General features: G+C 45.2%; 1 protein-coding gene across 2 annotated transcripts; it reads right to left on the bottom strand.

The window, feature by feature from the left end:
* Positions 1-1,368: 1,368 nt before the first annotated feature.
* On the bottom strand, positions 1,369-27,777 carry LOC137383205 (cytoglobin-2-like). 2 transcript variants are annotated; one of them, XM_068055688.1, is made up of 3 exons: positions 27,613-27,777; positions 16,644-16,875; positions 1,369-2,947 (listed from the first exon to the last, which is right to left on the bottom strand). In XM_068055688.1, exons 1-3 carry the CDS (start codon positions 27,708-27,710, stop codon positions 2,801-2,803), a joined length of 477 nt encoding a protein of 158 aa, XP_067911789.1. In that variant the 5' UTR covers positions 27,711-27,777; the 3' UTR covers positions 1,369-2,800. The 2 variants fall into 2 exon arrangements, with proteins under 2 accessions (XP_067911789.1, XP_067911790.1); XM_068055689.1 differs by lacking the exon at positions 27,613-27,777 and adding an exon at positions 22,356-22,966.
* Positions 27,778-27,783: the final 6 nt, after the last annotated feature.

Below are 27,783 nucleotides of genomic sequence, written 5' to 3'. Positions count from 1 at the left end.
TTCACAATCATATTAATAGATTTTGAACAGTATGAGTCTAGTCCAGAAGGTAAGGGATACGTGATCTGCTTACGAGAATGACTGACATCACTAAATCTGAGAAGATATCTACAACAAACTCAAACTATGTGCTGGATTTTCCCACGGGCTTTGGGACCCTGATGTCTGGACCAAATTGGCGTCCCGAGCCCGCAGCGTGCCCACTGGCGCATTCTTCCCAGAGACGGCCTCCTAATTGGCCACCGCCAAGATCGCCATCCAATTAAGGATGGCAGGTGGATTCCTGATACTGCAGTCCCAATCAGAAGGCTGGCAGCTCTGGAGCCTCGGCAGGCCCACCAAGAGAAATGGCCGCTGTTGAGGCAGGTTGGGGACCATGAGGGCACCTTAAAATGGGGGCAACCTCGCTGACCTGCAAGGCAAATGAACTGGATCTAGGATAGGGACGGAGGGGAAACTCTTCCGTTGGATCGGGCTTGGCTGCAATTGTGGCCTTTCCTGCCCACGGCCCCATCATTGCGGCTTGGAGCTTCTGGCTCGAAAGACCCCCTGCCTGCCACGGGAAGACTGCCTCCAATGAGATGGCAGCCTCTGCACACGGCAGGGGCCGCTCCGCTGGCAGAAAAATGAGGCCTTAATCACCTTAATTGGTGACTCGCCTCTGGGTGCAGGATGCCGATCCAGTTCCCTGCCTGCCCCGGGAAATGTCCCCAGTGGTGGGATTGCACATTGGAGCTATCCCTGCAGCTCCCCACTATTTACCCACCCCTCACCGCCTCCAAGCCTGTTTCCACAGGGCCAGGAAAATTCAGCACTATGTATGCACTCTAGTTTTCATTCACACTGAGCAAGTCATTCACTTTAGAACTTTCTCTCCCCCAAGTGCTCTGAGGTCAAGATCTTACGATGTAGGGAGTTGAGGAGTTGAAAACTGCATCCAGCCACTCTCTAATACAGACCAAATGACTAACAGTAAGCATTAGGGCACAAACACTCTGGGCCACCAGTGCTCCAATGTATTACCACCAAATTAAAATGGCATGAAAGTTTACTTTTATAACATATCATTGAATATGACTCTTAAATGCCCTCTGAGATGGTGTAGCAAGCCACTCAGTCCAAGGACAATTAGGGATGGGCAATAAATGCTGGCCTAGCCAGCGACATCCACATCCTATAAACAAATAAAATAAAGTGAATATTTACCATCACCATCTGGAGATCGTGAAACTATGAAGAAGTTAGCATATGTCTGACTTGTCTTATTTACCTTTTAGACAATTTTATGAAGTTGTATCAGCTAGATTCATGACTTAAGCAAGGCTATCATTATTTTAGAGCACCACAAAGAATTTTAATAAGTCACTGTCCAGATAAACATTATGAGCAACAAATTTTATTGCATTGAAGAAGTAAATACAGATTACTAACCGTTCTGGTACAGCAACTAATTGGCTTGTTGGAATTACAAAGCTACAAATTAAGTTGAATGATACTAACTAAATTCAGTATATAAGATAACATTTTCTTATACTGATATTGCGAAATATATATTTAAAATATGCAATGCAGATTTAAAATGTTTTTATATGTATGGAATTAGTGTATAAAAACATCTAGTCATCATCTGTATTGTTAGATGATTATGTGAGAAATAATTTGCTGGCTAATTTCAGTAACTGGCGTAATATTACTTAGAATTAATGGTAAGTAATAGATTTTAAGACTAGCATATATATAAACTTGCAGTGTACAATTCTTGCTCAAGATATGAAAATAGTAATTGTACAAAAGATTAGTTCAACAAAGCATGGCCGTGAACTTAATCTATACACATACAGCACAGTTCCAAAAAGCATTCATCCTGTTCATTTTATGATATGTTTACTTAGCCACATGCACAAGATTCCTGTAAGTAGTAATACAAGTTTTAAACTTGGATTATTTATTTTCTCTCCCTACAAATCGTTTTGCCAATGGTTCAAACACCTATTTCCAGTTGCAGAACAGAAAGAAGAATGGGGGATACAGGTAATCTTCATATGCTGGTCCAGCATCTAATAACTTGATGTCCAGATTGCCCCAAACTACCATCCATCCATAATGTGTAGCGGAAGATAAGATGGAAACTGACTCTAATCAGTGCAAATAGTATTCAAAATGTGAACCAGATAGTTTTACAATGCATGATTCTTTTGGAGCCAGCTACTTCTTCCTAGCTTCACCAATATTGTCATATTATCATACGAAGCAGGTATAAGCCTTGGAAAAGGTCAAGTTAGAAGGATATGATAATATTGCTGGAGGGAGTCCGAGCAGAAAAGAACTGGATTTGATGGGATGTGGATTGTGTCAATTCTAGAGAAAACAGATCTAAAAGCAAAATAATTATCTATTTAAAATGGAGCATATCTCACCACAGACGGCACACAGTAACAGAATGAAGTCATTCCACGTATGCATATAATTTCATTGATATAAAATTTACTTTTGTCTTACTACCGATTTAAAATTTTAGAATTAAAGTTATGCTAGTTGAGAATACTAATTGCTCAAATGATCCAAAAATATTTCTTTACCCAATATAATTTAACACTACAGATGATCAGTAGATATCTCTATTTTAATTTCATAGTCGATGATATTCATAGTCCTTTATTTCCCAGTATTAACTTTAAAACACAGTTGTTCCTGAACCCCTATTCAAATTCTGATTGTGTTAGTCTATGCAATATAGAGTAGTTTAGAGATAATATAAAGAGGCAATGTGGCAAATGTGTGCAGCAGATGTGGCATCAATCTAGGAAGCAGCTGCAAGGTTCTTGTAGCAATTGTCCAGATAATTGTAAATGATATTGAACAACTTCAACCAGGATTCACGGATCTGTGGTGTAAAGGTGCTCCCCAATGACTCTTCCAGGATCTTGATGATTACATTAAATATAATCTGTAATAACATAAAAATAATCATAAGAATAAAATAGGCTTCAGTGGGCCAAGTTTGACTTAAAGGCAAATAAGGGTTATTAACTTTTTTTGTCTAATTTTAACTAGTATATGCAGCTGCCTTAAGTCACACACTTAAAACACCTGTGGGGCAAAATTCTGGTTGTCAGCTGTCAGCCAGCCAGCCCTGCTATTGCCGCCCATGCCAAGATTGTGCAGTCTGTAGCCAAGCCCTCAAGATGCAGAGCTGCTCAACATCGTCCTCCAAGGCCATCTCCAGTCTCCCCCAATGAAAGTCAGCAGCCTTCCACCAGACATGCTGCAGCCACTGGGGTAGCAGAGAGTAGGAGCACTAGGACAGGCAAAGGCACATGGAAGGTATGAAGGGAATGCAACAAGGAGGATTAGTTGATATTTAGGAACATAGGAGCAGGGGTATGCCATTCAGCCCATCGAGCCTACCCGCCATTCAATATGATCATGGCTGATCATCTAGTTCAATGCCTTTTTCCCACACTATCCTCATATCCCCTTATGCCATTTGCATTTAGAAATCTGTCAATCTCTGCTTTAAACATACTCAATGACTGAGCTTCCACAGCCCTCTGTGGTAGAGAATTCCAAAGATTCACAACCCTTTGAGTAAAGAAATTTCTCCTCATCTCGGTCCTAAGTGGCTTCCCCCTTATTTTGAATTTGTGTCCCCTGGTTCTAGACTCCCCAACCAGGGGAAACATCTTAGTTGCATCTACCCTGTCTATCCCTTTAAGTATTTTGTAGGTCTCAATGAGATCACCTCTCAGTCTTTGAAACTCTATAGAATACGGGCCTAGTCTCTCCAATCTCTCTTCATAAAACAGTCCTGCCATCCCAGGAACAAGTCTGGTGAATCTTTGTTGCACTCCCTCTATGACAATCATATCCTTCCTAAGGTAAGGGGACCAGAACCGCACACAGTACTGCAGGTGCGGTCTAACCAAGGTTCTATACAATTGAAGCAAGACTTCGCTACTCCTGTACTCAAATCCTCTTGCGATAAAGGCAAAAAGAACCATTAGTCTTCCTAATTGCTTGCTGCACCTGCATGTTAGCTTTCAGTGACTTATTGACAAGGACACCCAGGTCCCTTTGTCCATCTACACTTTCTAATCTCTTACCATTTAAGAAATATTCTGCACATCTGTTTCTCCTACCAAAGTGGATATCCTTAGGCATATGGGATACTTGCTTTTATTAGCCAAGGCATAGAATATAAGAGCAGGGAGGTTATGATGGAGCTGTATAAAACACTAGTTAGGCCACAGCTGGAGCTGTGTACAGTTCTGGTTGCCACACTAAAGGAAGGATGTGATTGCACTGGAGAGGGCGCAGAGGAAATTCACCAGGATGTTGCCTGGGCTGGAGCATTTCAGCTATGAAGAGAGACTGGATAGGCTAGTGTTGTTTTCCTTAGAGCAGAGAAGGCTGAGGGGGGACCTGATTGAGGTATACAAAATTATGAGGGACATTGATAGGATAGATAGGAAGAAACTTTTTCCCTTAGCGGAGGGATCAATAACCAGGGAGCATAGATTTAAGGTAATGGGGCAGGAGGTTTAGAGGAGATTTGAGGAAACATTTTTTCACCCAGAGGGTGGTTGGAATCTGGAACACACTGCCTGAAGGGGTGGTAGAGGCAGGAACCCTCACAACATTTAAGAAGTATTTCGATGAGCACTTGAAATGCCATAGCATACAAGGCTACGGGCCAAGTGTGGGAAAATGGGATTAGAACATATAGGTGCTTGATGGCCGGCACAAACACGATGGGCCAAAGGGCCTGTTTCTGTGCTGTATAACTGTATGACTCTATGACTCACATTTTTCCACAGTCTATTCCACCTGCCCCGTTCTTGCCCACTCACTAATTCTGTCCAAATCCCCTTGAAGCCACTTTGCATCTTCCTCACAACACACATTCCCACCTAGTTTTGTGTCATCTGCCAACTTGGAAATATTACATTTGGTCCCCACATCCAAATCATTGATATATATTGTGACCAGCTGGGGCCCAAGCACTGATCCCTGCAGTAACCCACTAGTCACAGCCTGCCAACATGAGAATGGCCCATTTATTCCTACTTTCTGCTTTCTGCCTGTTAACCAAACCTTAATCCACCCTAGTATATCATCTCCTACCCCATGTGCTTTAATTTTGCTAACCAATCTCCTGTGGGGGACTTTATCAAAAGCCTTCTGAAAATCCAAGTAGACCACATCCACCAAATCCCCTTTATCAATTCTGTTAGTAATATCCTCAAAAAACTCCAACAGGTTCATCAAACATGATTTCCCATTCATAAATCCACGTTGACTATGCCTAATCAGATCATTATTATCCAAGTGTCCATTTATCACATCCTTTAGAATAGATTCTAGCATTTTCCCAACGGCTGATGTAAGGCTAACTGGTCTGTAAATCCCTGTTTTCTCTCTCGTTCCCTTCTTAAATAGTGGGGTGACATTTGTGACCTTCCAACCTGCAGGAACTGCTCCAGAATCTATAGAATTTTGGAAGATGATCACCAATGCATCCACTATCTCCATAGCTACCTCTTTCAACACTCTGGGATGCAGAATATCAGGTCCTTGTAACTTATCAATCTTCAGCCCCATTTGTATGCCAAATGGCATGAGTCGATTTATAAATATGGTTTGGAATTATATTTTTTACTGGCTTGTGTTTTTGCATTGTGGCCAGTGACAGCGAAAGCAAGGTGTGGAACTGATGATAAATGCAGAATTGGGTTTGCATTTACTGGTGTCGCATGAATCATTCATGGACAGTCTGGTTGGAAAACGGTTATGTTGGTTTTCTCCTCCCTTCCGCTTGCTCCTCATCTGGTCACCATATAGCCGGTGGTGAGAGCTGCGCCCTTATAATGGAGAGGTCATGCACCATGCAGCAGATCACTATGAATCTTGCCATGCACTCTACCGGCTAATGCAGGGCTCCTCCAGAGCAGTCCAGGCAGTGGAAGTGTTGTTTCAGCATGCCAATGGTCTGCTCTATCACATTTCATGTGGCTGCATGGCTTTCATTGTATGCATGCTGCCCATGTGTGCATCGGTTGTGCAGTGGACTTATAAACCATGTAGTCAAAGGATAGACCTTGTCACCCAATAGCCACCCTCTGGTTTCTTGTGGTAGCTCATATGCAGGTGGCACAGCAGACTGCCACAGATTGAAGGAATGAATAAATTAAATTTCAATGGGATGTGTTTGACTTAAAAGCAAATAAGACATTTTTTTTAAATTTAATTTTAAGTGGTGATTATACCTGCCTTCATCCACACCCTTAAAACACCTGGGGAGGAAAATTCGATATAGACCCCGAAAACAGGCAGGGGGGACGCAATGCAAGATTAACCCTATTGCTTCAGATGCAGGCAGCATGCTAACTTCGTACTGCCTAATTTGCATGATTGCTATTTACAGCCTGTGCTAAATGCACTGCTAAGTGGCTGCATGCCTCAGAAAGTGGACTTAAATTCCTGCAAGGCTAGCATCACTTAAAGCTCGCCTGCATCTCTTAAAGCTAGCCTGCACTTCTTAAAAGGGAAATGCCTTTTGACTGGAGCAGGTGCTGAAACTATTTGTGGAAGAGAGTCTGAGCAGGAAGAACCATCAATTATGGCATAACAGGAGATATATTGCACTCCAAAGCTCTCTGATGTTGCACTGGATGCCTTGGTGAAGGAGTTGGAGAGGAGGAGAGATGTAGTCTATCCAAGGAGGCCATCCAGGCAAATTTTGCGAAGTTAGTGGGAGCAGGTAGCCATGGTGTTCAATGCCAGGAGTCTAGCCCTGAGTTCAATGGCCTTACACAGGTGGTAAAGGTCAGTGAATGCATCTTCAAATGCCAGATCCCACCAACTGCACTAGCCTCACGCACTGCTCCATTCACACACATCCCTTTCACTCACCTACTAAAAATCTCTATTCATCATGACTTATTAGTTAAGTTTTAGTTTAGAGATACAGCACTGAAACAGGCCCTTCGGCCCACCGAGTCTGTGCCGACCATCAACCACCCATTTATACTAATCCTACACTAATTCCATATTCCTACCACATCCCCACCTGTCCCTATATTTCCCTACTAGGGGCAATTGCCCCTATACTAGGGGCAATTGCTAATGGCCAATTTACCTATCAACCTGCAAGTCTTTGGCATGTGGGAGGAAACCGGAGCACCCGGAGGAAACCCCCGCAGACACAGAGAGAACTTGCAAACTCCACACAGGCAGCACCCAGAATTGAACCCGGGTCGCTGGAGCTGTGAGGCTGCGGTGCTAACCACTGCGCCACTGTGCCGCCCACTTTCTTAATATTCATAGCTTCAACTCACCCTCACACACATAGCACCACTGCAAGCCTCACACTCACATCTCACAGCTTACATAGACTGCCAGCTAGTCAGCCATGGCAGCCACGCCACCCAAACACATTGCACCACAGTCACTAACACACTTCCCTCTATCTTACAGGACAAGATGGTGCATAACGATAGGCAACAGTTGCTAACTGGCAGGATGGGGGCAGCTACATGTCTTGACCCCCATGGAGGAAGCATCATTGCAGCATCCATGACTGAGACCATGGCCCAGGGATGGGGCTGAAACCATCAAAGTTTTCACTTTCCTTATCCTTAATCCCCTTTCTCACATTCCATTTCCCCTCATCCCATAACCTCCTCTGATTTGCAAGCTGCTGATGGTGTAAGCATGCAACTCTGACTTTCTCCCCCTACCCTCGCCACAACCTGACACTTGTGCCTTTCTCCCTTCAGATACACAAGAACTGCCAGTTGGCCAGGGAGTGGCGGAAGATCAACAGGTGGAAGAGCAAGAAGACACCGAAGATGAAACACCTCACTCGACCTCACACCTGCAGCTACCAGCTAAGATACTGACAAAGTGAGTAATTTAGATGATACACAGAGGTCGGATTTGCACATGATGAGACACCAGGCACAAGTGGTCTGCAGCCAAGACAGGGGTCAAGATTAGCGTAGGTGCCAGCTCACAGCAGGGTGGGGTCACATACGGGTTCTGCTGCAGTAAGCTGCATAGGACTCAGATGAGCACTTCCATGGGCCATGCTACAAAGAAATACTGATGATCATGCACAATTAACTGTTTGGTGCACCAGTAGGCCAGCCAGCAAGCCTGCTGGCATGATCAAGGAGCATGGAGGGGTCTGGCGCCAACTTTGCACAAAACTTGAAACCCATTCTTTCTGCTCCGCCAGTGGCCCTGCTGTTGCCTGTCAGCCAGCCAGGCCAGACTGCTTGTGCCCATGCTGAGGTGGTGCAGTCTGAAGCTGGGTCTTCTAGGCCTAGAGATGTTTAAGGGCATCCTGCAAGGGCTTCTGCAGACTTCCCCACTGGAAGTCAGCAGCCTTCCACCTGCCAAGCTGCAGTCACTGGGGTAGCATTGTGCAGGAGCAGTAGGCCAGCAGAAGCACACAGAAAATAGGCAAAAAGGGAATGCACAAGGATGATTAGTTGACATGAGCACACAATGTTGGCTGGTTTGATTTATAAATTTGATTTGGAATTTATGTTTTGTGGTGTCTTCCTTATGATCAAGCAGATGCTGGGAAGGTCAGTAATGGAAGGTAAGGTGTGGGACTGATAGTGAATGGCGAATTGGGATCACATTTACTGGTATCGCAGTTGGATGAGTCATACATGGGCAGCCCGGCTAGAAAGGGGCTATGTGGTTTCCTCCTCCTTTTCTCTTCCTCCTCTACTTGCTCCTCAGCTGATCACAGTATAACTGGTGGCAAGGACTGTGCCCTCATAATAGCAAGGTTGTGCAGCATATATCAGACCACCATGAATCTTGCTACATGCTCTGCCAAGTACTACAGTGCTCCTCCAGAGTGGTCCAGGCAACGGAAACATTGTTTCAGCAGGCCAATGGTCTGTCCGATCACATTTTGTGTGGCAGCATAGCTTTCATTGTACGCATGCTGCCCATGTGTGCATGGGTTTCACCCCAGTGTCATGAGCCATGTTGTCAAAGGATAGCTCTTGTCACCCAGTAGCCACCCTCTGAATGCAACTGGTACAGTGGACTGCCATGGAATGAAAGCATCATGACTGCTGGCAGAATACCAGGCATTGAGCTGCATGATTCTATGCGTATGATAAGGCACCAGATGGGTGTTGAGGGAGTGAAATCCCTTTTGGTTGCAGTACATCTCAGGCTTGACATGAAGTCAATGGCACCCTGCACCATGGGGAAGCCTGCAATTCTCGCAAAGACATGTGCTCACTCCACCTGTTTCTCAACAGTGGACAGCAAACTGGGAGATACTGCAAATATTGCCCGCTCCAGCCTGGAAGGAGCCAGATGCATAAAGGTTCAGGACATGTTAACCTTCAAAGAGACTGGCAATACCATTCTCACCCTGCTCTGATGTTGCAGTTGTGGCTGCAGCAGGTGGCAGATTTCAGTGAGGACATCCTTAATGAAGGGTAGATGTCTGACAACTTTTCCTCTCTGCAGTTCCGGTAGAAGAATTGCTCCCTGAAAACCCTGGGTGGATATGGCCTCCAGCTGAGAGTCCTTCTCCCCCTCCTCCTCCCTCTTCCAGCAGCTTGTCCTGCTCTGTGTCATCTCTGTTCATTTTCCCTGTCAGGCCAAGATGGATGCAAACTACTGCACCCATGTCTGGGGGCAAGTGATTTGTGCAGAATCCTTGAGGATAGAACAAGGTCCTTCAGCAGGTGACAAAGCACTCCCTGTAGACTTCAGCAACTTTCCACAACTCTAGAAAACACCAAATACTTCTACAATCACAGCAAGAGCCAGTAGAAATCAATTAGCAACTAAACTGTAAGTTGTTAAGGATCCTTTAAATAGTGCTGCTGGAAGGTCCTGCCAGCTGCTGAATGTATGTTCAACTGTCCACATTTAAGATACAGCAGTAGCTGGAGTGTTGAGCTAGAAAATGGCAGCATTGACGTCAAATCAGTGTTACACGCTGACTGCCATCATGATTGACCTACTCGCCATACTTCCAGTGGATGCTCCTTGTGTGCATGCCTTCAACAAAATGCCAAACCCTTGCAGTTAGGACCGGAAGTGCAGGTGCACTGCCACTGACACCATTTTGGAGCCAATACAGCATTCATAGCACCAAAAATACGAGCACAAAGGAGTCAAAGTTCGCAGCTTTGATCTTATTTAACTTGCAAGCTAGTGAGTGAAATGGGCAGATAGACGGCAGTTGAAATCTAATGCAGAAAAGTGGGAAATTATGCATTTCCAAAAGGTAGACTAAGGAGGCAACATAAACTAAATGGTACAATCTTAAAGGGGGCACAGGAAGGCAGAAAGAGACCTGGAGGAGTATGTACACAAATCTTTGAAAGTGACAGGACAACTTGATGAAGCTGTTAAAAAGGTATAAGGATTCTTGCTTATAAATGGAGGCATAGAGTGCAAAAGCAGGCGGAGTTATGGTAAATCTTTATAAATCACTGGGTTAGGCCTCAGCTGGAGTATTGTGTCCAATTCTGGGCATCACATTTTAGAAAGTATGTTAGAGGAGAGGCACTAGAATGGTACCATTATGTGGAAAGATTAGAGCAACTGGAATTATTCTCCTAGAGTAGAGTATGTAAAGGGGAGACTTAACAGGGGTGTTCAAAACTATGAGGGGTGTTGATAGAGTGGATAGGGAGAAACTGTTTCCACTAGCAGGAGCATTGGTAACCAGAGGATACAGATTCAAGGTAATTGGCAAAACAGCCGGGGGGGCGGGTGGTTTTTGGTGAGATGAGAAGAAATCCTTCTGACACGACAGGCTGAATTTTTATACGGGTGTTGGCAACATATGTGGGTTTTGAGCCTGCGCATGGCCTTTGCGCACCACTAACAGGATTCTGCCATCAAGCTAAAAAGACGTTCTGCCTATCACACAAATGAGTAATGTGATATATGAATTTCAATGCCAGTGTGATGCTAGGTATGTAGGCCGTACGTCCCAAAGACTGGCAGATCATATCTAACAACATGTCCCATCCGCTATTCGCAATGAGCAAGGTACAGGCCGTACCCAACCAGCCCGTGCTTGTAAAACTCAAAACACAGTGTCCAACATTAGATGTGATTCAATGATTGAACAACATTTGCTACATAATCCACAGTGTGCTAAGAATTACACTGACAACCAATTTAAAGATTGTCATTGGGCTCGCAGTGTGGAGCATTTGCATGTACTGGAAGCTACCTTTATTAATACACAAGGCCCTGTTCTTTGCAGACAAAAAGAACATGTACACACATTGTGCCTGTTTCAGCTAAACAAAATAAGTGACAGCCATTCACTGGTTCATCCTCAGGGCAATGTCTTGACCAATCAGAGTCAAAATACCTGGTTTAAATTTCAAACAAAGCTTGGCTGTTAACTGTTGTCAGCATAAACTGGTGTATTCTTCATGGTAACACCTCTACCAATCAGAGTCCACTTGCCAACCAATCAGCACTCTCTTCTCAAACAGTATAAATTTGTTGAGTCCCTTACATTAGTATTCTTGCAATTGTCTTGATGAGTGCAAGATGAAAAGCTTCAATAAAATGTCTCTATTTTCAGCAATACTCAAAGTTTGATAATGTATTTAGGCAACATATATGGTTTATCTAAGATTTGTAATTAAACTTTTACACACTTTAACCTACTCTGGCTGCAGCTCACTAGAAAGTGAGCATTTACACAGTAATTTTCAAACATTATTGTAACTTAAGATCACCATTATCCAATCAAAATCTATAGTGAAACTTATCAGCATTTTTGCTCAAAATATATTGTCAGGAAAAATCCTATATGTCAAACAGGAAATATTAATTTCACCGGTTGGAAACTTACCTTAGACTTTTAATGGAAAAAACCCTACAGGTAACTCTTCTTTTAAAACTAGCAGACAAGATGGCCACTGCCATTTACATCTGAAATACCAGGAGATTGGACTGGAGACAAAAAGTCTAACAAGAAGCTCAGCCAGGATAATTGACTTTGAAAGAGCCAACCCTCTCCGAGTGTGAATGGATCTCCTGGGGCATGTGGAACCTTGAAATTCATTAGAAGATTCCAGAAAAACTTTTTTAGAAACAAAGGAGATTGAGAAGAACCATGTGACTGCCAGTTCATCTCTGAAAAAACATTTGTTGCACAGACAAACAGACAGGAGTAACTGAGTGTACAGCAGCACAGAAGGCTGTTGCTGCCCTGTCTCTCTCTCTCTCTCTCTCCCCCACCCCGCCAGAAAATATTAAGTGAAAACCGTCTGAGACTGGGGGATCCTCCAAGCCTACAGACTGCTACAGCCAGCAACCAGGGGAAGAGAACCAACTACAAATTCTGCCTTCAAGCAACCTTGAGCAAAGCAGGCCAACCAAAATTCACTTTGACCAGCGAGAACTTCAAGAATATAGCTTCAGCCGAGGACTACTGGATTTACAGATGTATTTATGTTCCACTTAATCTGAACTTTAACCCAACCACCAAATCTGTTTCCCTCTGTAATCTATTTGTGTGTGTGATTCTTGTGTGAATGTGTATGTGAATGTGCAGCCTATTTTTACTATTTTTAATAGTTCCTATCATAACCTCTGCATCACCAACTCGTTCTTTCACACTAAACCCTGTCACCAGGTTTCATGGAGGCACCCAAGATCACGTCGTTGGCACCAGCTAGACCTCATTGTCACAAGGCGAGCCGCCTTAAACAGTGTTCAAATCACACGCAGCTTCCACAGTGCGGACTGCGACACCGACCACTCCCTGGTGTGCAGCAAGGTTAGACTCAGACCAAAGAAGTTGCATCATTCCAAGCAGAAGGGCCACCCGCGCATCAACACGAGCAGAATTTCTCACCCACAGCTGTTACAAAAATTTCTAAATTCACTTGTAACAGCCCTTCAAAACACTCCCACAGGGGATGCTGAGACCAAGTGGGCCCACATCAGAGACGCCATCTATGAGTCAGCTTTGACCACCTACGGCAAAAGTGCGAAGAGAAATGCAGACTGGTTTCAATCTCATAATGAAGAGCTGGAACCTGTCATAGCCGCTAAGCGCATTGCACTTTTGAACTACAAGAAAGCCCCCAGCGATTTAACATCCGCAGCACTTAAAGCAGCCAGAAGTACTGCACAAAGAACAGCTAGGCGTTGCGCAAACGACTACTGGCAACACCTATGCAGTCATATTCAGCTGGCCTCAGACACCGGAAACATCAGAGGAATGTATGATGGCATGAAGAGAGCTCTTGGGCCAACCATCAAGAAGATCACCCCCCTCAAATCTAAATCGGGGGACATAATCACTGACCAACGCAAACAGATGGACCGCTGGGTTGAGCACTACCTAGAACTGTACTCCAGGGAGAATGCTGTCACTGAGACTGCCCTCAATGCAGCCCAGCCTCTACCAGTCATGGATGAGCTGGACATACAGCCAACCAAATCGGAACTCAGTGATGCCATTGATTCCCTAGCCAGCGGAAAAGCCCCTGGGAAGGACAGCATTACCCCTGAAATAATCAAGAGTGCCAAGCCTGCTATACTCTCAGCACTACATGAACTGCTGTGCCTGTGCTGGGACGAGGGAGCAGTACCCCAGGACATGCGCGATGCCAACATCATCACCCTCTATAAAAACAAAGGTGACCGCGGTGACTGCAACAACTACCGTGGAATCTCCCTGCTCAGCATAGTGGGGAAAGTCTTTGCTCGAGTCGCTCTGAACAGGCTCCAGAAGCTGGCCGAGCGCGTCTACCCTGAGGCACAGTGTGGCTTTCGTGCAGAGAGATCGACTATTGACATGCTGTTCTCCCTTCGTCAGATACAGGAGAAATGCCGTGAACAACAGATGCCCCTCTACATTGCTTTCATTGATCTCACCAAAGCCTTTGACCTCGTCAGCAGACGTGGTCTCTTCAGACTACTAGAAAAGATCGGATGTCCACCAAAGCTACTAAGTATCATCACCTCATTCCATGACAATATGAAAGGCACAATTCAACATGGTGGCTCCTCATCAGAGCCCTTTCCTATCCTGAGTGGTGTGAAACAGGGCTGTGTTCTCGCACCCACACTTTTTGGGATTTTCTTCTCCCTGCTGCTTTCACATGCGTTCAAATCCTCTGAAGAAGGAATTTTCCTCCACACAAGATCAGGGGGCAGGTTGTTCAACCTTGCCCGTCTAAGAGCGAAGTCCAAAGTACGGAAAGTCCTCATCAGAGAACTCCTCTTTGCTGACGATGCTGCTTTAACATCTCACACTGAAGAATGCCTGCAGAGTCTCATCGACAGGTTTGCGTCTGCCTGCAATGAATTTGGCCTAACCATCAGCCTCAAGAAAACGAACATCATGGGGCAGGATGTCAGAAATGCTCCATCCATCAATATTGGCGACCACGCTCTGGAAGTGGTTCAAGAGTTCACCTACCTAGGCTCAACTATCACCAGTAACCTGTCTCTAGATGCAGAAATCAACAAGCGCATGGGTAAGGCTTCCACTGCTATGTTCAGACTGGCCAAGAGAGTGTGGGAAAATGGCGCACTGACACGGAACACAAAAGTCCGAGTGTATCAGGCCTGTGTCCTCAGTACCTTGCTCTACGGCAGCGAGGCCTGGACAACGTATGCCAGCCAAGAGCGACGTCTCAATTCATTCCATCTTCGCTGCCTTCGGAGAATACTTGGCATCAGGTGGCAGGACTATATCTCCAACACAGAAGTCCTTGAAGCGGCCAACATCCCCAGCTTATACACACTACTGAGTCAGCGGCGCTTGAGATGGCTTGGCCATGTGAGCCGCATGGAAGATGGCAGGATCCCCAAAGACACATTGTACAGCGAGCTCGCCACTGGTATCAGACCCACCGGCCGTCCATGTCTCCGTTATAAAGACGTCTGCAAACGCGACATGAAATCGTGTGACATTGATCACAAGTCGTGGGAGTCAGTTGCCAGCATTCGCCAGAGCTGGCGGGCAGCCATAAAGACAGGGCTAAATTGTGGCGAGTCGAAGAGACTTAGTAGTTGGCAGGAAAAAAGACAGAGGCGCAAGGGGAGAGCCAACTGTGCAACAGCCCCAACAAACAAATTTCTCTGCAGCACCTGTGGAAGAGCCTGTCACTCCAGAATTGGCCTTTATAGCCACTCCAGGCGCTGCTTCACAAACCACTGACCACCTCCAGGCGCGTATCCATTGTCTCTCAAGATAAGGAGGCCCAAAAGAAAAAGAAAGAAGGAATTTTTACTATTTTTAATAGTTCCGAAGAAGGGTCACTGACCCGAAACGTTAACTCTGCTTCTCTTTCCACAGATGCTGCCAGACCTGCTGAGTGAATCCAGCATTTCTTGGAGTTCCGAAGAAGGGTCACTGACCCGAAACGTTAACTCTGCTTCTCTTTCCACAGATGCTGCCAGACCTGCTGAGTGAATCCAGCATTTCTTGTTTTTGTTTACTATTTTTAAATTGGATTAGAGTGTTAAGTATAATAAACTTACCTCTTTCTTGTTTAAACTCAAGAAAACCTGTCCAACTGGTTAATCGTAAGCACAGTCAAGCAAAAACATAAACACTCACAGAGATGGTCAGCACAACCACTGTTTGAAAGGAATAAACCCTGTTGTGGTCAAATAAGAGAAAAGGGCAAGAGGGGAGCCTGAGACCCGCTCCTCACTTGGTGTTAGATTAGGTGAGAAAGGTGTCTAGGGGTCTGTTACTAAATTCACCTGCTTTTATCGTAACAGGGTTTAATTTTAAACATGCTGTGTTTTGAGCTTCTCTTTTTGTGAATCCTTGTTCACAGTTTTCCAATTATAAGACAAAGAAACCAATTCACACAGGCTTCCTCAGGTTTAAAGAAGAAAGATGAAATTTTATTAAAACTTAAAACCTAAACTCTAATACAGTTAACGCCTACAGATATACGACGCGCCCAAGCGAGCATGCACACACGATATACAAATGAAGATAGGAACAGAAAAGAGAAGAGGAAAATATAGTAGAGAGGTGTTTGAGGCAATATCTTGTTATGGTGCTTCGAGCTCACTGCAGTCCTTGTGTAAGTAGTCTTACTTTTTGTTGGGGCTCAGTAGTCTTCTTCAAAACTTGTTCATATAGAAAACTTTTCTCTCTTTGAGTTTCACGTGTTTTCACAAGATTCAGTTCCGTGGGAAGGAGATGGCTTTGTCTCAGTTCAAAATCCTTTGTTGGAAGTTCAAATTCTAAAAACAACTCCCAGGTTGCCCAGCAGGTTAGTCATGTGACTAGCTCCTTGTATGGAACAGTCTTTCCTGCGAGGTTTGTGGATTGTACCTTAGCAGTCTCTGGAATGCTAGCTCCCCCACTTTCAATGTCTGGTAATCAAAAGTCCATTTTTGTTGAATGAGTCAGGGCATAGCCCTTTGTCCCTTGTTCCAAAACTATTGGTTACCATGGAAATGTCTTTCTGGTCAGGGGTTTGCAATTTTAAGTTTTAATGTTCATGTGGCGAACTCATGTGTGCCTCAGTCTTGGCAGGTGTGCGGGGATTGCCTGACACCTGGCTAGGACAATATAAATTAATTCTCACTGTTAATTTGGAGAAACAATAAAGAGATATATACTACAAGAATCAGAGGCTTACCTGAAAGTTGTGCACATCTACTTTGTGCACAGAAACATGTCTTTCTGCCAAGGATGTCAGAATATCACAGGCTTCATTCCAGTCATCCAGTTTTTCAATAATATTGTTCAGCTTGTTCATCACTGCCTTACCATGCCTTTTGATCTGAGCTGATTTTTTCATTTCTTCCTGGGTTGAAATATTCTTAAAATTCTTGAAGTATTTCTTTGTTTCGGGATGATCTGTGAACAATCTGATTCATACAAAAAAAATGTTTTAAAAATTTACTGGCAATGGAAATACAAAGTCTTGAGGTTTTCTTTTAACTGAAATAAAATGTTTTGTTACTTTCAACCCAACATAAAAAGATAAAAATCAGTAAAACTCTCAGTAATAATTTTTATAATCACAATCTGATAGTATTGCAAAGTAAAAATGTATCAGGGTGCCCCAAACTACAAACATGACATTGCAAATGTGATTGTACCAATAAAAGATGATGATAATGTATTTTGACTTATATTAAAACACCCTTAAGTCACACCAAATCACTTGTATGCTCTTGTTGATAAGACCTTAACATTTACCGGACACTTAAGGAGATCAGTCCCAATGGGGAGAAATGTAAAATGGGCTGTCGCCTGTTTTACACTATTGCATAAAGTAAAGATCTGTTCTTTTGATTTAATATTCAATATACACCTAATGCCCGATCCTCATCTAACTTTGCTATTTGACACCTCTTCATTGTGCACAGATGCTTCATGTTTCCTGTTACAATATGTATTACCATATATTTATCTAGACCAAGATTTAGTTTCCTGTTTAAGAGCTCATCTACTACATTGAATGCCATCAATCTACCTTGTAGTTATAGCCTGCCCATCCAGATAAGTGTCATTATCACATATTTGTAACATTTTTAACAGTTCTACGAGGAACTCCATAATATCATGAGTAGCATTCCTAATACCAAACATTTGTTCCTGCTGGGGGACTTTAATGCCAGGGTTGGGGCCGACCATGACTCATGGCCCTCCTGTCTTGGGCGCTATGGCATTGGAAGGATGAATGAGAATGGTCAGAGACTGCTGGAGTTGAGTATCTATCATAACCTTTGCATCACCAACTCGTTCTTTCATACTAAACCCTGTCACCAGGTTTCATTGAGACACCAAAGATCACGTCGTTGGCACCAGCTGGACCTCATCATCACAAGGCGAGCCTCTATAAACAGTGTCCAAATCACACGCAGCTTCCACAGTACGGACTGTGACACCGATCGCTCCCTGATGTGCAGCAAAGCTGGACTCAAACCAAAGAAGCTGCATCACTCCAAGCAGAAGGGCCACCCGCGCATCAACACTAACAGAATTTCCTATCCACAGCTGTTACATAAGTTTCTAAATTCACTTGAAAAAGCCCTTCAAAACACTCCTGCAGGGGATACAGAGACCAAGTGGGCCCACATCAGAGATGCCATCTATGACTCAGCAATGACCACCTTTGGCAAACGTGAGAAGCAGAATGCAGACTAGTTTCAATCTCACTTTGAAGAGCTGGAACCTGTCATAGCCGCTAAGCACACTGCACTGTTGAACTACAAGAAAGCCCCCAGTGAGTTAACATACGTAGCACTTAAAGTAGCCAGAAGCGCTGCACAAAACAGCCAGGTGCTGTGCAAATGACCACTGGCAACACCTATGCAGTCGTATTCAGCTGGCCTCCGACACCGGAAACATCAGAGGAATGTATGATGGCATTAGGAGAGCTTTTGGGCCAACCATCAAGAAGATTGCCCCTCACCCCCCAAGTCTAAATCAGGGGAAATGATCACTGACCAACGCAAGCAAATGGACCGCTGGGTGCAGCACTATCTGGAGCTGTACTCCAGGGAAAATGTTGTCACTGATACCGCCCTCAATGCAGCCCAGTCTCTGCCAGTCATGGATGAGCTGGACGAACAGCCAACAAAATCAGAATTCAGTGATGCCATTGATTCTCTAGCTAGTGGAAAAGGACGGCATTACCCCTAAAATAATAAAGAGTGCCAAGCCTGCGAAACTGTCAGCACTCCATGAACTGCTTTGGCTGTGCTGGGATGAGGCAGCAGTACCACAGGACATGCGCGATGCCAATATCATCAACCTCTATAAGAACAAGGGTGACGGCGCTGACTGCAACAACATCACCTCATTCCATGACAATATGAAAGGCACAATTCAGCATAGCAGTGCCTCATCAGACCCCTTTCCTATCCTGAGTGGCGTGAAACAGGGCTGTGTTCTCACACCTACACTGTTTGGGATTTTCTTCTCCCTGCTGCTCTCACATACGTTCTAGTCTTCAGAAAAAGGAATTTTCCTCCACACAAGATCAGGGGGCAGGTTGTTCAACCTTGCCCGTCTTAGAGCAACGACCAAAGTACAGAAAGTCCTCATCAGGGAACTCCTCTTTGCTGAAGATGCTGCATTAACATCTCACACTGAAGAGTGTCTGCAGAGACTCATCGACAGGATTGCAGCTGGCTGCAACGAATTTGGCCGAACCATCAGCCTCAAGAAAACGAACATCATGGGACAGGACGTCAGAAATGCTCCATCCATCAATATCAATGCAGAAATCAACAAGCGCATGGGAAAGGCTTTCACTGCTATGTTCAGACTGGTCAAGAGGGTGTGGGAAAATGGCGCACTGAAACAGAACACAAAAGTCCGAATGTTTCAAGCCTGTGTCCTCAGTAACTTGCTTGACGGCAGTGAGACCTGGACAACGTATGTCAGCCAAGAGTGACGTCTCAACTCATTCCATTTTCACTGCTTCTGGAGAATCCTTAGTATCAGGTGGCAGGACCGTATCTCCAACACTGAAGTCCTCGAGGCGGCCAACATCCCCAGCATATACACCCTACTGAGCCAGCGGCGCTTGAGATGGCTTGGCCATGTGAGCCGCATGGAAGATGGCAGGATCCCCAAGGACACATTATACAGCGAGCTCGCCACTGGTATCAGACCCACCGGCCGTCCATGTCTCCGCTTTAAAGACGTCTGCAAACATGACATGAAGTCCTGTGACATTGATCACAAGTCGTGGGAGTCAGTTGCCAGTGATCGCCAGAGCTGGCGGACAGCCATAAAGGCGGGGCTAAAGAGTGGCGAGTTGAAGAGACTTAGCAGTTGGCAGGAAAAAAGAGAGAAGTGCAAGGAGAGAGCCAACTGTGTAACAGCTCCGACAACCAATTTTATCTGCAGCGCCTGTGGAAGAATCTGTCACTCTAGAATTGGCCTTTATAGCCAATCCAGACGCTGCTCCACAAACCACTGACCACCTCTAGGTGCTTACATTGTCTCTCAAGACAAGGAGGCCAAAGAATTATTAGAACTATCTTCCTGGATATCATTTATGAATGATGTAAACAGAGGCAGGCTAAGAATAGATTCCCTACTAATCTCAGACAGAGCTCTTGTCAATCTACCACTCCTTCAATATAGTTGGATAAATTGTTATGCATTACATAAGCCTGTATAAGGCACACATTTGGAACTTTGTCAAAACCTTTCTTAAAACGTCTGGTAAATTCTATCCATTGGTAGCCATTATTTAGATTTAGTTACCTATTTAAATAAATGTGGTGTAAAATTGGTGTAAAATTATTATTTTTTTGCTTTTAAATCCGTGTTGAATACTACTTATGGCCTAGACCTCTTTAAATGGACACTGATCCTGTGAAATGTTCTTGAGCATCACCCCATTGCAGGTGTTAGGCAAATGACTAATAAATAATTTAAGCATCATTTATGAATATTAGGATAATTCACTATCTATCATTCTGTAGGTACAAACCCTGTATGGAGCTGTTAACATATACCAGAAGGTAATTACAGACAATGGAAGCCATTTGACCCATCTTAGTTCATTCATCCAGAGATACCCTACAGTTTCCGCATTGCGGCATCCAATTGATTCTTAAATGATTCCAGGGTTTTTGCCTCTCCTAATCTATCTGGAAATCTATTCCATCTATTTCATCTTGTATTGAAAACCACCAGTTCCACCCATTTTTCTATAATTTCTTCCCCGATTTCAGGCCTGGATGTTCCCCATCTTTGACCCATGCCTTTCTAATCTGTAGCTTTTTGAACATTTGAGCCAACTAACTGGGTTTTTTTTCTTAGTGAAAGATTTCGGGCTATGTAAGACTTTGCACTCATGAATTGCTTATCAAAAAGACCTGAACCCACAAATGCTATACCGCAAATTACCTATGAGCTGTTCGCTGTAAGTAGCTTCAGCATGATACAGATTGATTGTCTGCTTTCTCATTGAGCAAGGAAACTTTCCAAGTACAACTACCTCTTGCAACTCTTGCCCACAAGACCAGTGCCTCTTATAGGTTTTCCCATCTCAAACAGTGTTCTCTGAGCCCAGAGAAAACATGACTGATATTAATTACTGTGATGCCCAGTGGATCCATTGTTATCTCCTCTGTTACCTCGATTCCATTCATCTTATTTTCTAGTTGTCTCCATCTGACACTTTCATTGCTCCTCTATTTGGAGATGTTGTGAGTATAATTGGGTACTACTTTCTTTCTTGATAATAAGGGGAATTTTATGCGCTGCCTGTGTCAGGGTTGGAGGCAAGGAGAGCATAAAATTAGGTGGGATGGTGGCGGGGCGGGGGCACTCCACTACCTTCTAGCCTCCGCTGAAATTAAGTCCAGGGTGGAAAAGCCTGCGAATGGTCTTCCCAACCCGCCACCAATTGGGGCCCTTAACTGGGTAATCAATGCCCAATTAAGGGCCTCATCCTGCTACAATTACCCGAGTGGCAGGTGAACCTGTCGAAAAGCTCAGCAAGATAAACAGTGCAGGTTGCTTTCCTGCTCCGGGGTGCGGTGGGGGGAGGGGAGATGGGGGGTGGGGGGGAAGGGGGGACTCTCGTTAAACGGGACTTAGTGGCTGAATGAGGGAACTGGCATTGGGAAGGGGGGGGGCCTTCTGAGACCCAATCTCCTGCCCTTGCTGCCGACCCCCCGACACCCACCTCCTCATGCCCGCCACCCGGCGAGACCCCAGCCACCCCGACCTACCTATGGCCTGGGTCTAGTGCCACTCATGGGCCTTGGGTGGGTGCTCTACCAACAGCAGCCACAGCCTTCATGATGACACTGCTCAGTTAAAGAGCTGCCAAGCTCTGATTGGCCGGCAGCTCTCAGAGGGCAGGACTTCCGTTGTTGAGATCCTTGATCCCAAGGAAGGCCCGCCGCTGTCCAGTTAAGTGGCTAATTGGCACTTGATTCCGCGGGCCTCCCACAGAAGGGACAACGTGGGGATCTCGGCAATGCATTTACCGGAGGTTGAGACCCCCGTCACCCGGATAAAATCTCGGCTCCTGTCTTCAAAAGTGTAAAGTTACATTGAAGAAGATGCAAAGAAAAGTGAGAAGGATCAATCCAGGTCATAGAACTCTAAGTTATGAAGTAAGACTCACAGGTCTGCTGACTATCGATGGACGAGGACCTGGAGAAGACACTGGGTGCCTCCTTCCCCTCTCGCCTTGCCACTGCTGCATTGAAGTCATGGTCAAGGTGATCAGTTCTGTGCACATCTGTGGGATTTGGCTCTCCATGAGGGTCGCTAACCTCTCATTGGAGGAAGCCATGCACTGACACACCTGAGAGATATCAACACTCACGTTATGGATGGACTCCTCTGCTAGGTGTTCCCTTACTTCTCTCTGCAACTCCAGCATGTTCTGTGCCGATGACACCAGGGAGTCGTCATCAGTGGGGGTTCAGCATGGGCCAGGCCTCCAACTCTCAGTGACCTCACCAGTCACGGCCTCTGTCAGCTGCTTGGATGCGTGTGTGCTTCTCTCACGAGCTTGTGACCCTGCATCTCAGCCCGAGCGAATACCCACCAAAGTGACAGTATCTGTGTTGGTGGAGGGTACAGGGGAGCAGTGTGATGGTGCACCCTCTGAGGATTCTTTCTCCACGTCCTCAGAGGATGACAGAATTCCAGTGGTGCCAGCAGATGATCTTCCCTCTGAGGTGCCATGAGCTGCATGAGAAAACACAAACATTTAGGTGCATGGATCTGCCCAAGCCAACCATGTGTGATGTGGTTCTCTAGGTGGGCGGAGGTGGGCACATGAACACAATGTCTCCTCACTCTCTCTCTTGGGTGAACACTCCAGTCTCTGTCTGCTATGGAACAGCTGCCCTGGGAGCCCGCTAGTTCCAGGGCCTCCTCTTCTGGTGGGGTCAGTTCTCAGATTTCCAGGATCCCACCTCCAGTCTTCACACTTTCCATAGTGGTGTGGGCCATTTTCTCCTGTGAACAGAATGAGGGGCACTCTTAGAGCAGGATTTTATTCTGCCCTTGCAGACAGTAACGGAGGCAGGAGGGCATACAAAATGGCAAGGGTGGCAATGGGCGGCATACCTGATGTTGTCTTTGGCCCCCTGCCATTATGTCCAGGGCGGGGAAGGCCAAGGACAGCCTTCCTCAAGCCAGCCAATTAATAGCCACTGAAGAGCAGCCACCTTCCTCTACTGCGATTTTATTGAAGTTGGAGGGGCCTGCCGCTGCATGGAGGCACTGCCAGGTGGGCCCTGGAGGCCTCCTAGCTGGCTTAGGGAGGGGTGCCCCATCTCTGGGGGCAATCCATTGCCCCTGGAGGGTGTCCCCAGTGACGATGGTCTCCCCCACTGCAATACCACCCCCCACACACCTCCCCCTCCACCCCGACCCCACTTACCAGTGTCCCGTAGTCTCTGACATTTTCACCACTGCAGATCTCCCGCAGTATTAGCAGTGACCACTGCTCCGATTGGCTGGCAGCTCTGGAGGCGGGAGCAGTTAATTGGCTGGCAGCCATGAAATTGCAATGGGGGTCCAAAAAGGGTCACCCCCACGCCCCCCACCACCCCCCCCTCCCCCCCGCCCACCCTGTCATCAGGATAAAATTCCAGCCTTAGTCCCATTGGAGACCAGCAGGACACTTGTTCAGGTGGCAGCCCTTTGACCCCTGATGGGGGCTCCCGAATGCTTCCTCCTCATGTCTGCTGTCAAGGGACATGAAGGTGGCAAATTAGGACAGAAGGTCAGCTTTCTTGAAGATGCATCTGACATAATCTGCTGTTGCCTCAGCCACTCCCTGACCATGTGAGGCCCACTGATCATGTCATACTCCCTCCTGCCTGACCACATGCAAGCCCCAAAGATGGGATGGGTAGGGAAGACTCACCTGGCAGAGCGAAGGAGGTCATTGACCCTCTTGCTGTAATGGACCCAGTTTTGGAGGGTGACTCCACAGCTGCTGACCTCCTCTGCAATCTCCGTCCAGGCTTGATTAGGTGGAAGAGTCTCCTCCAGCCAGTGGGGTCAGCAGCACGGACACTCTAGACAATGAGGTCAGCAGCACAGAGTCTCCAGCCAGTGGGGTCAGCAGCACGGACACTCCAGACAATGAGGTCAGCAGCACAGAGTCTCCAGCCAGTGGGGTCAGCAGCAGAAAGACTCCAGCCAGTGCGGTCAGCAGCAGAGAAACTTCAGCCAGTGAGGTCAGCAGCACAGAGACTCCAGCCAGTGGGGTCAGCGGCATAGAGACTCCAGCCAGTGCAGTCAGCAGCACAGAGACTCCAGCCAGTGGGGTCAGCAGCACAGAGACTCCAGTCAGTGCAGTCAGCAGCACAGAGACTCCAGCCAGTGGGGTCAGCAGCACAGAGACTCCAGCCAGTGGGGTCAGCAGCACAGAGACTCCAGCCAGTGGGGTCAGCAGCACAGAGACTCCAGCCAGTGCAGTCAGCAGCACAGAGACTCCAGCCAGTGGGGTCAGCAGCACAGAGACTCCAGCCAGTGGGGTCAGCAGCAGAGGGACTCCAGGCAGGGGGTCAGCAGCACAAAGGCAAAGCAGCAGCAAAGTCACTCAGTGAAGCAGCAGTTTAATCAGGGCTGGCAGCATTTTAAAGATGGTGCTAGCAGCTGCGTTTGTCTCTGCTGATGATATCATCAGCGTCTCACCACTCGCTCCTGTCCTCCAATAGGATGGGCTCCACGTCTCCTGCAGTCAAGTGGGCAGGCCGCCACGCAATCATGGTTGGCCGGATACACATGCGATGAGCAGCAACACCACTCTCATCCAGTCCCACAGCCAAACCCGCCATGGGTTGGTAAAATTCAGCTCATTATCTGCTGGCACAGGGTGAGTTTCTATATGTTAACTGATGATCCTGCTCTACATTCCCACCACTACCTTTTATTTCATGGCCATATTTGTGTTGTCAGATTGATTATCTAATATCAAGTCAAAGATGCAACAGAACTTTCTCCAGTTGAATATCAGGAAAATCAAAGCCACCTTATTGGACCTTTGCTGCACTTCCTCACAAGCTGCAGACTTGAGTTGAACCAGATGCAATCTCAGCATCCTGCTTTACTCTACAGTGAGTTTCCAACATTATATACTTCCATCTCTGCAACAATGCGTGCCGTGACCTCAACTTCACCCCATCTCTGCTGCCTTATTCCTGCACTCGTTACTTCGCTGCTGTACTGCTGAAATGTTCAATTTATAACCACTAACTCGCCTAAAACTCTGACTTCCACAACTTATCCTACACTAAATTCTGTTCATCCAATGCTTCTATCCTTGCTGATCTTTACTGTCTACTAACCTCCCAATGCACCAATTCAAAATCCTCATCCTTATTTTCAAATCCTCCATTGCTTTGCTCACTCTATCTCTACAACAGCCTCCAGCCGATATGTCCTAGAGTGTATGATAAAGTCTAACTGTGGAATCATATGCATCCTTGCTCCTTATGTTTCTAGTTTGGTGATAGAGCTCTCAGTGTGTTTGGTCCTACTGTCTGGATCTTTCTGTCTGAACATATTATTTTGTTCCCTCCCTCCTTGCCTTTAAAAGTTTCCTCAAAACTTACATTTTCAACCATTCATTCCGTCAGCTCTCCTAATTCTTCTATTACCACAAGGTCCATTCCCTCCTCTGTGAAATGCCTCAGGACATTTAATGATAAAGGCACTGGGAATTCAAGATTGAGATTGATAGATTTTTATTAGGTAAGCATTTCAAGCAATATGGAGCAAAGGCAGATAAATGGGTTTGAAATAAAGATCAGCCAGAATCTAACCACATGGCTGGACAGTCTCGAGGGGCTGAGTCGCCTACCTGTATTGCTACATTCTTATGATGAACATCACAGCACAAAAATGGTGGCATTGAGTACAGAGAACAGATTAATTTAGAAAGAATGAAGCACACAGTATTAAAAAAAATTCAATGCTTGGCACAGACAACAGTTTACCAATAAATCAAGAGACATGGTTTTGATTATCTCAACAGGTATGAATGAATTTTGGATTCCAACTCATGAATGTTTTTGGTAAACTACAAAATTGTGTATTAACACTTTCAAGATCTGTTGTTCTTTATAGTAACTTTTGGGGGGAAGGGAATGAAACTTACGATTGTAGAGGTAGAGGTACTGATGTGGCACTACACTGAGCTTTTTTACTTGATGTGGTCCTGTTACACTGTGGGGTGTTGGCAGTAGAGGAGAGCAGTTCAGTGTGGTCATAGTGTGGAGTTTGTAGAGGGTGTAGTTCCTAGAGGAAGATGTCAATTGCAGTAAGACAGAGTGGAACAGCATCAATAAAGACAGTGAAAAATGTAACAAGAATAGACAAGAAAATTAGATTAAGAAATTATAAGGGACAAGAATTGTGAAAAGCCCATGAGATCAATATTAAGTAGAAGCAGAAAGCAGTGAAAGTTAATAACTACCAGGAAAGAGAGACACATGGGGAGAGAACTGGATATTCAAAAATGAAATGAGGAAAATATGTGAACAATACCAGAAAAATGGAAAGAATGAGAATGAGCATGAACTGTAGAATTATAACAGAAGGGTAAATGGGGTGAAGGCTCTGTGGTAGGAGAACCTTCCTAGCTCTCAGTGGTACTTGGTGCATGTGAGTGATCGGAATTCTTGCAAGTCAATCATTATTGCTTCCAGGTCCACACCAGCAGTACAATACATAAAATTGTTCACAATTCAAGTACTATGTAATGTCTGTTATAACACTGCAAACTTTTAACATAAATTATTACCTCCTTCATTACCCAGCCTGACATTAGATTGCTTAGTTGCAGATAATCTTTTTCCTGTGAATTTACATCATAAATACTTTTCCAGCATGAAGGATAAATATAGTGAAATAATTGCCTGATTACAATCACAACCAGATTTAAAAAGTCTTAAAAGTTCTTAGCTCATGAGGCCTATAATTAACTACAGCTTCCCGGAGGACTGCTAATCCAAATGACTCAGTCTGCAGCCTCAAAGCTAGCATGATACAAATAAAATGACAGTAAGTATTTGACCACAAGGCAGAATTTGTTTTGTTGTTCCTGACATTAGTAAGATCAAACGTAATTAAAATTGATGTTACAGCCAATAATGACTGTTTCCCACTCTAGCAGTTTTCAACATAAAGTCAATATTATTTAACATTACACAAGGTTTCTTACAACTCCAGGTATTTGTGATTTAATAAGTATTTTCAACAACAAAAAAATCATTATTGGGAGATGCTGCACAGTCCAATGAATGTTACAGCACATGTTAGCTGCGTTTAGATAAGTGTAGTTATTTTATGTAAGAAAATGCTGGAAATACTCAGCCGGTCTGACAGCATCTGTGGAGAGTTAATGTTTCAGTTAATGACCTGTCATCAGGACTGGAAACTCCGTTCTGGTTTCGTTTCAGATTTCCAGCATCCGCAGTATTTTGCCCTTGTAATAAATAGTTTACATCCTTTCTGAGGTTATCATACAACATCTCTAAAAATAGGTCATTATTACGGAATATACTTTGTGAAATCAAAAAGTGCCCAGAGGGTTGGAAAGACACATGTACTACAGTCACCACTGAAAATAGCTGGGAAAGCTCTATCGTCACCTCAGTACAACTGTCCTGCCGTTTCCTTCGGGATCTGCAGACAGCTTCTCCCAGATGATGCGGATGTGCGTTTTGTCCGCTTCGCTCATGTCAGTCATGTTGTCAGCAGTGAATCAGTCAGTGGAACTGCAGGGAACCTGTGTGTGGTGTGAGGAAGAAGCCGCGGGTGAC

The sequence above is a fragment of the Heterodontus francisci genome, chromosome 24 (assembly GCF_036365525.1).
Source record: "Heterodontus francisci isolate sHetFra1 chromosome 24, sHetFra1.hap1, whole genome shotgun sequence".
NCBI lineage: Eukaryota > Metazoa > Chordata > Chondrichthyes > Heterodontiformes > Heterodontidae > Heterodontus > Heterodontus francisci.
This window is presented reverse-complemented; position numbering and strand designations above follow the sequence as displayed.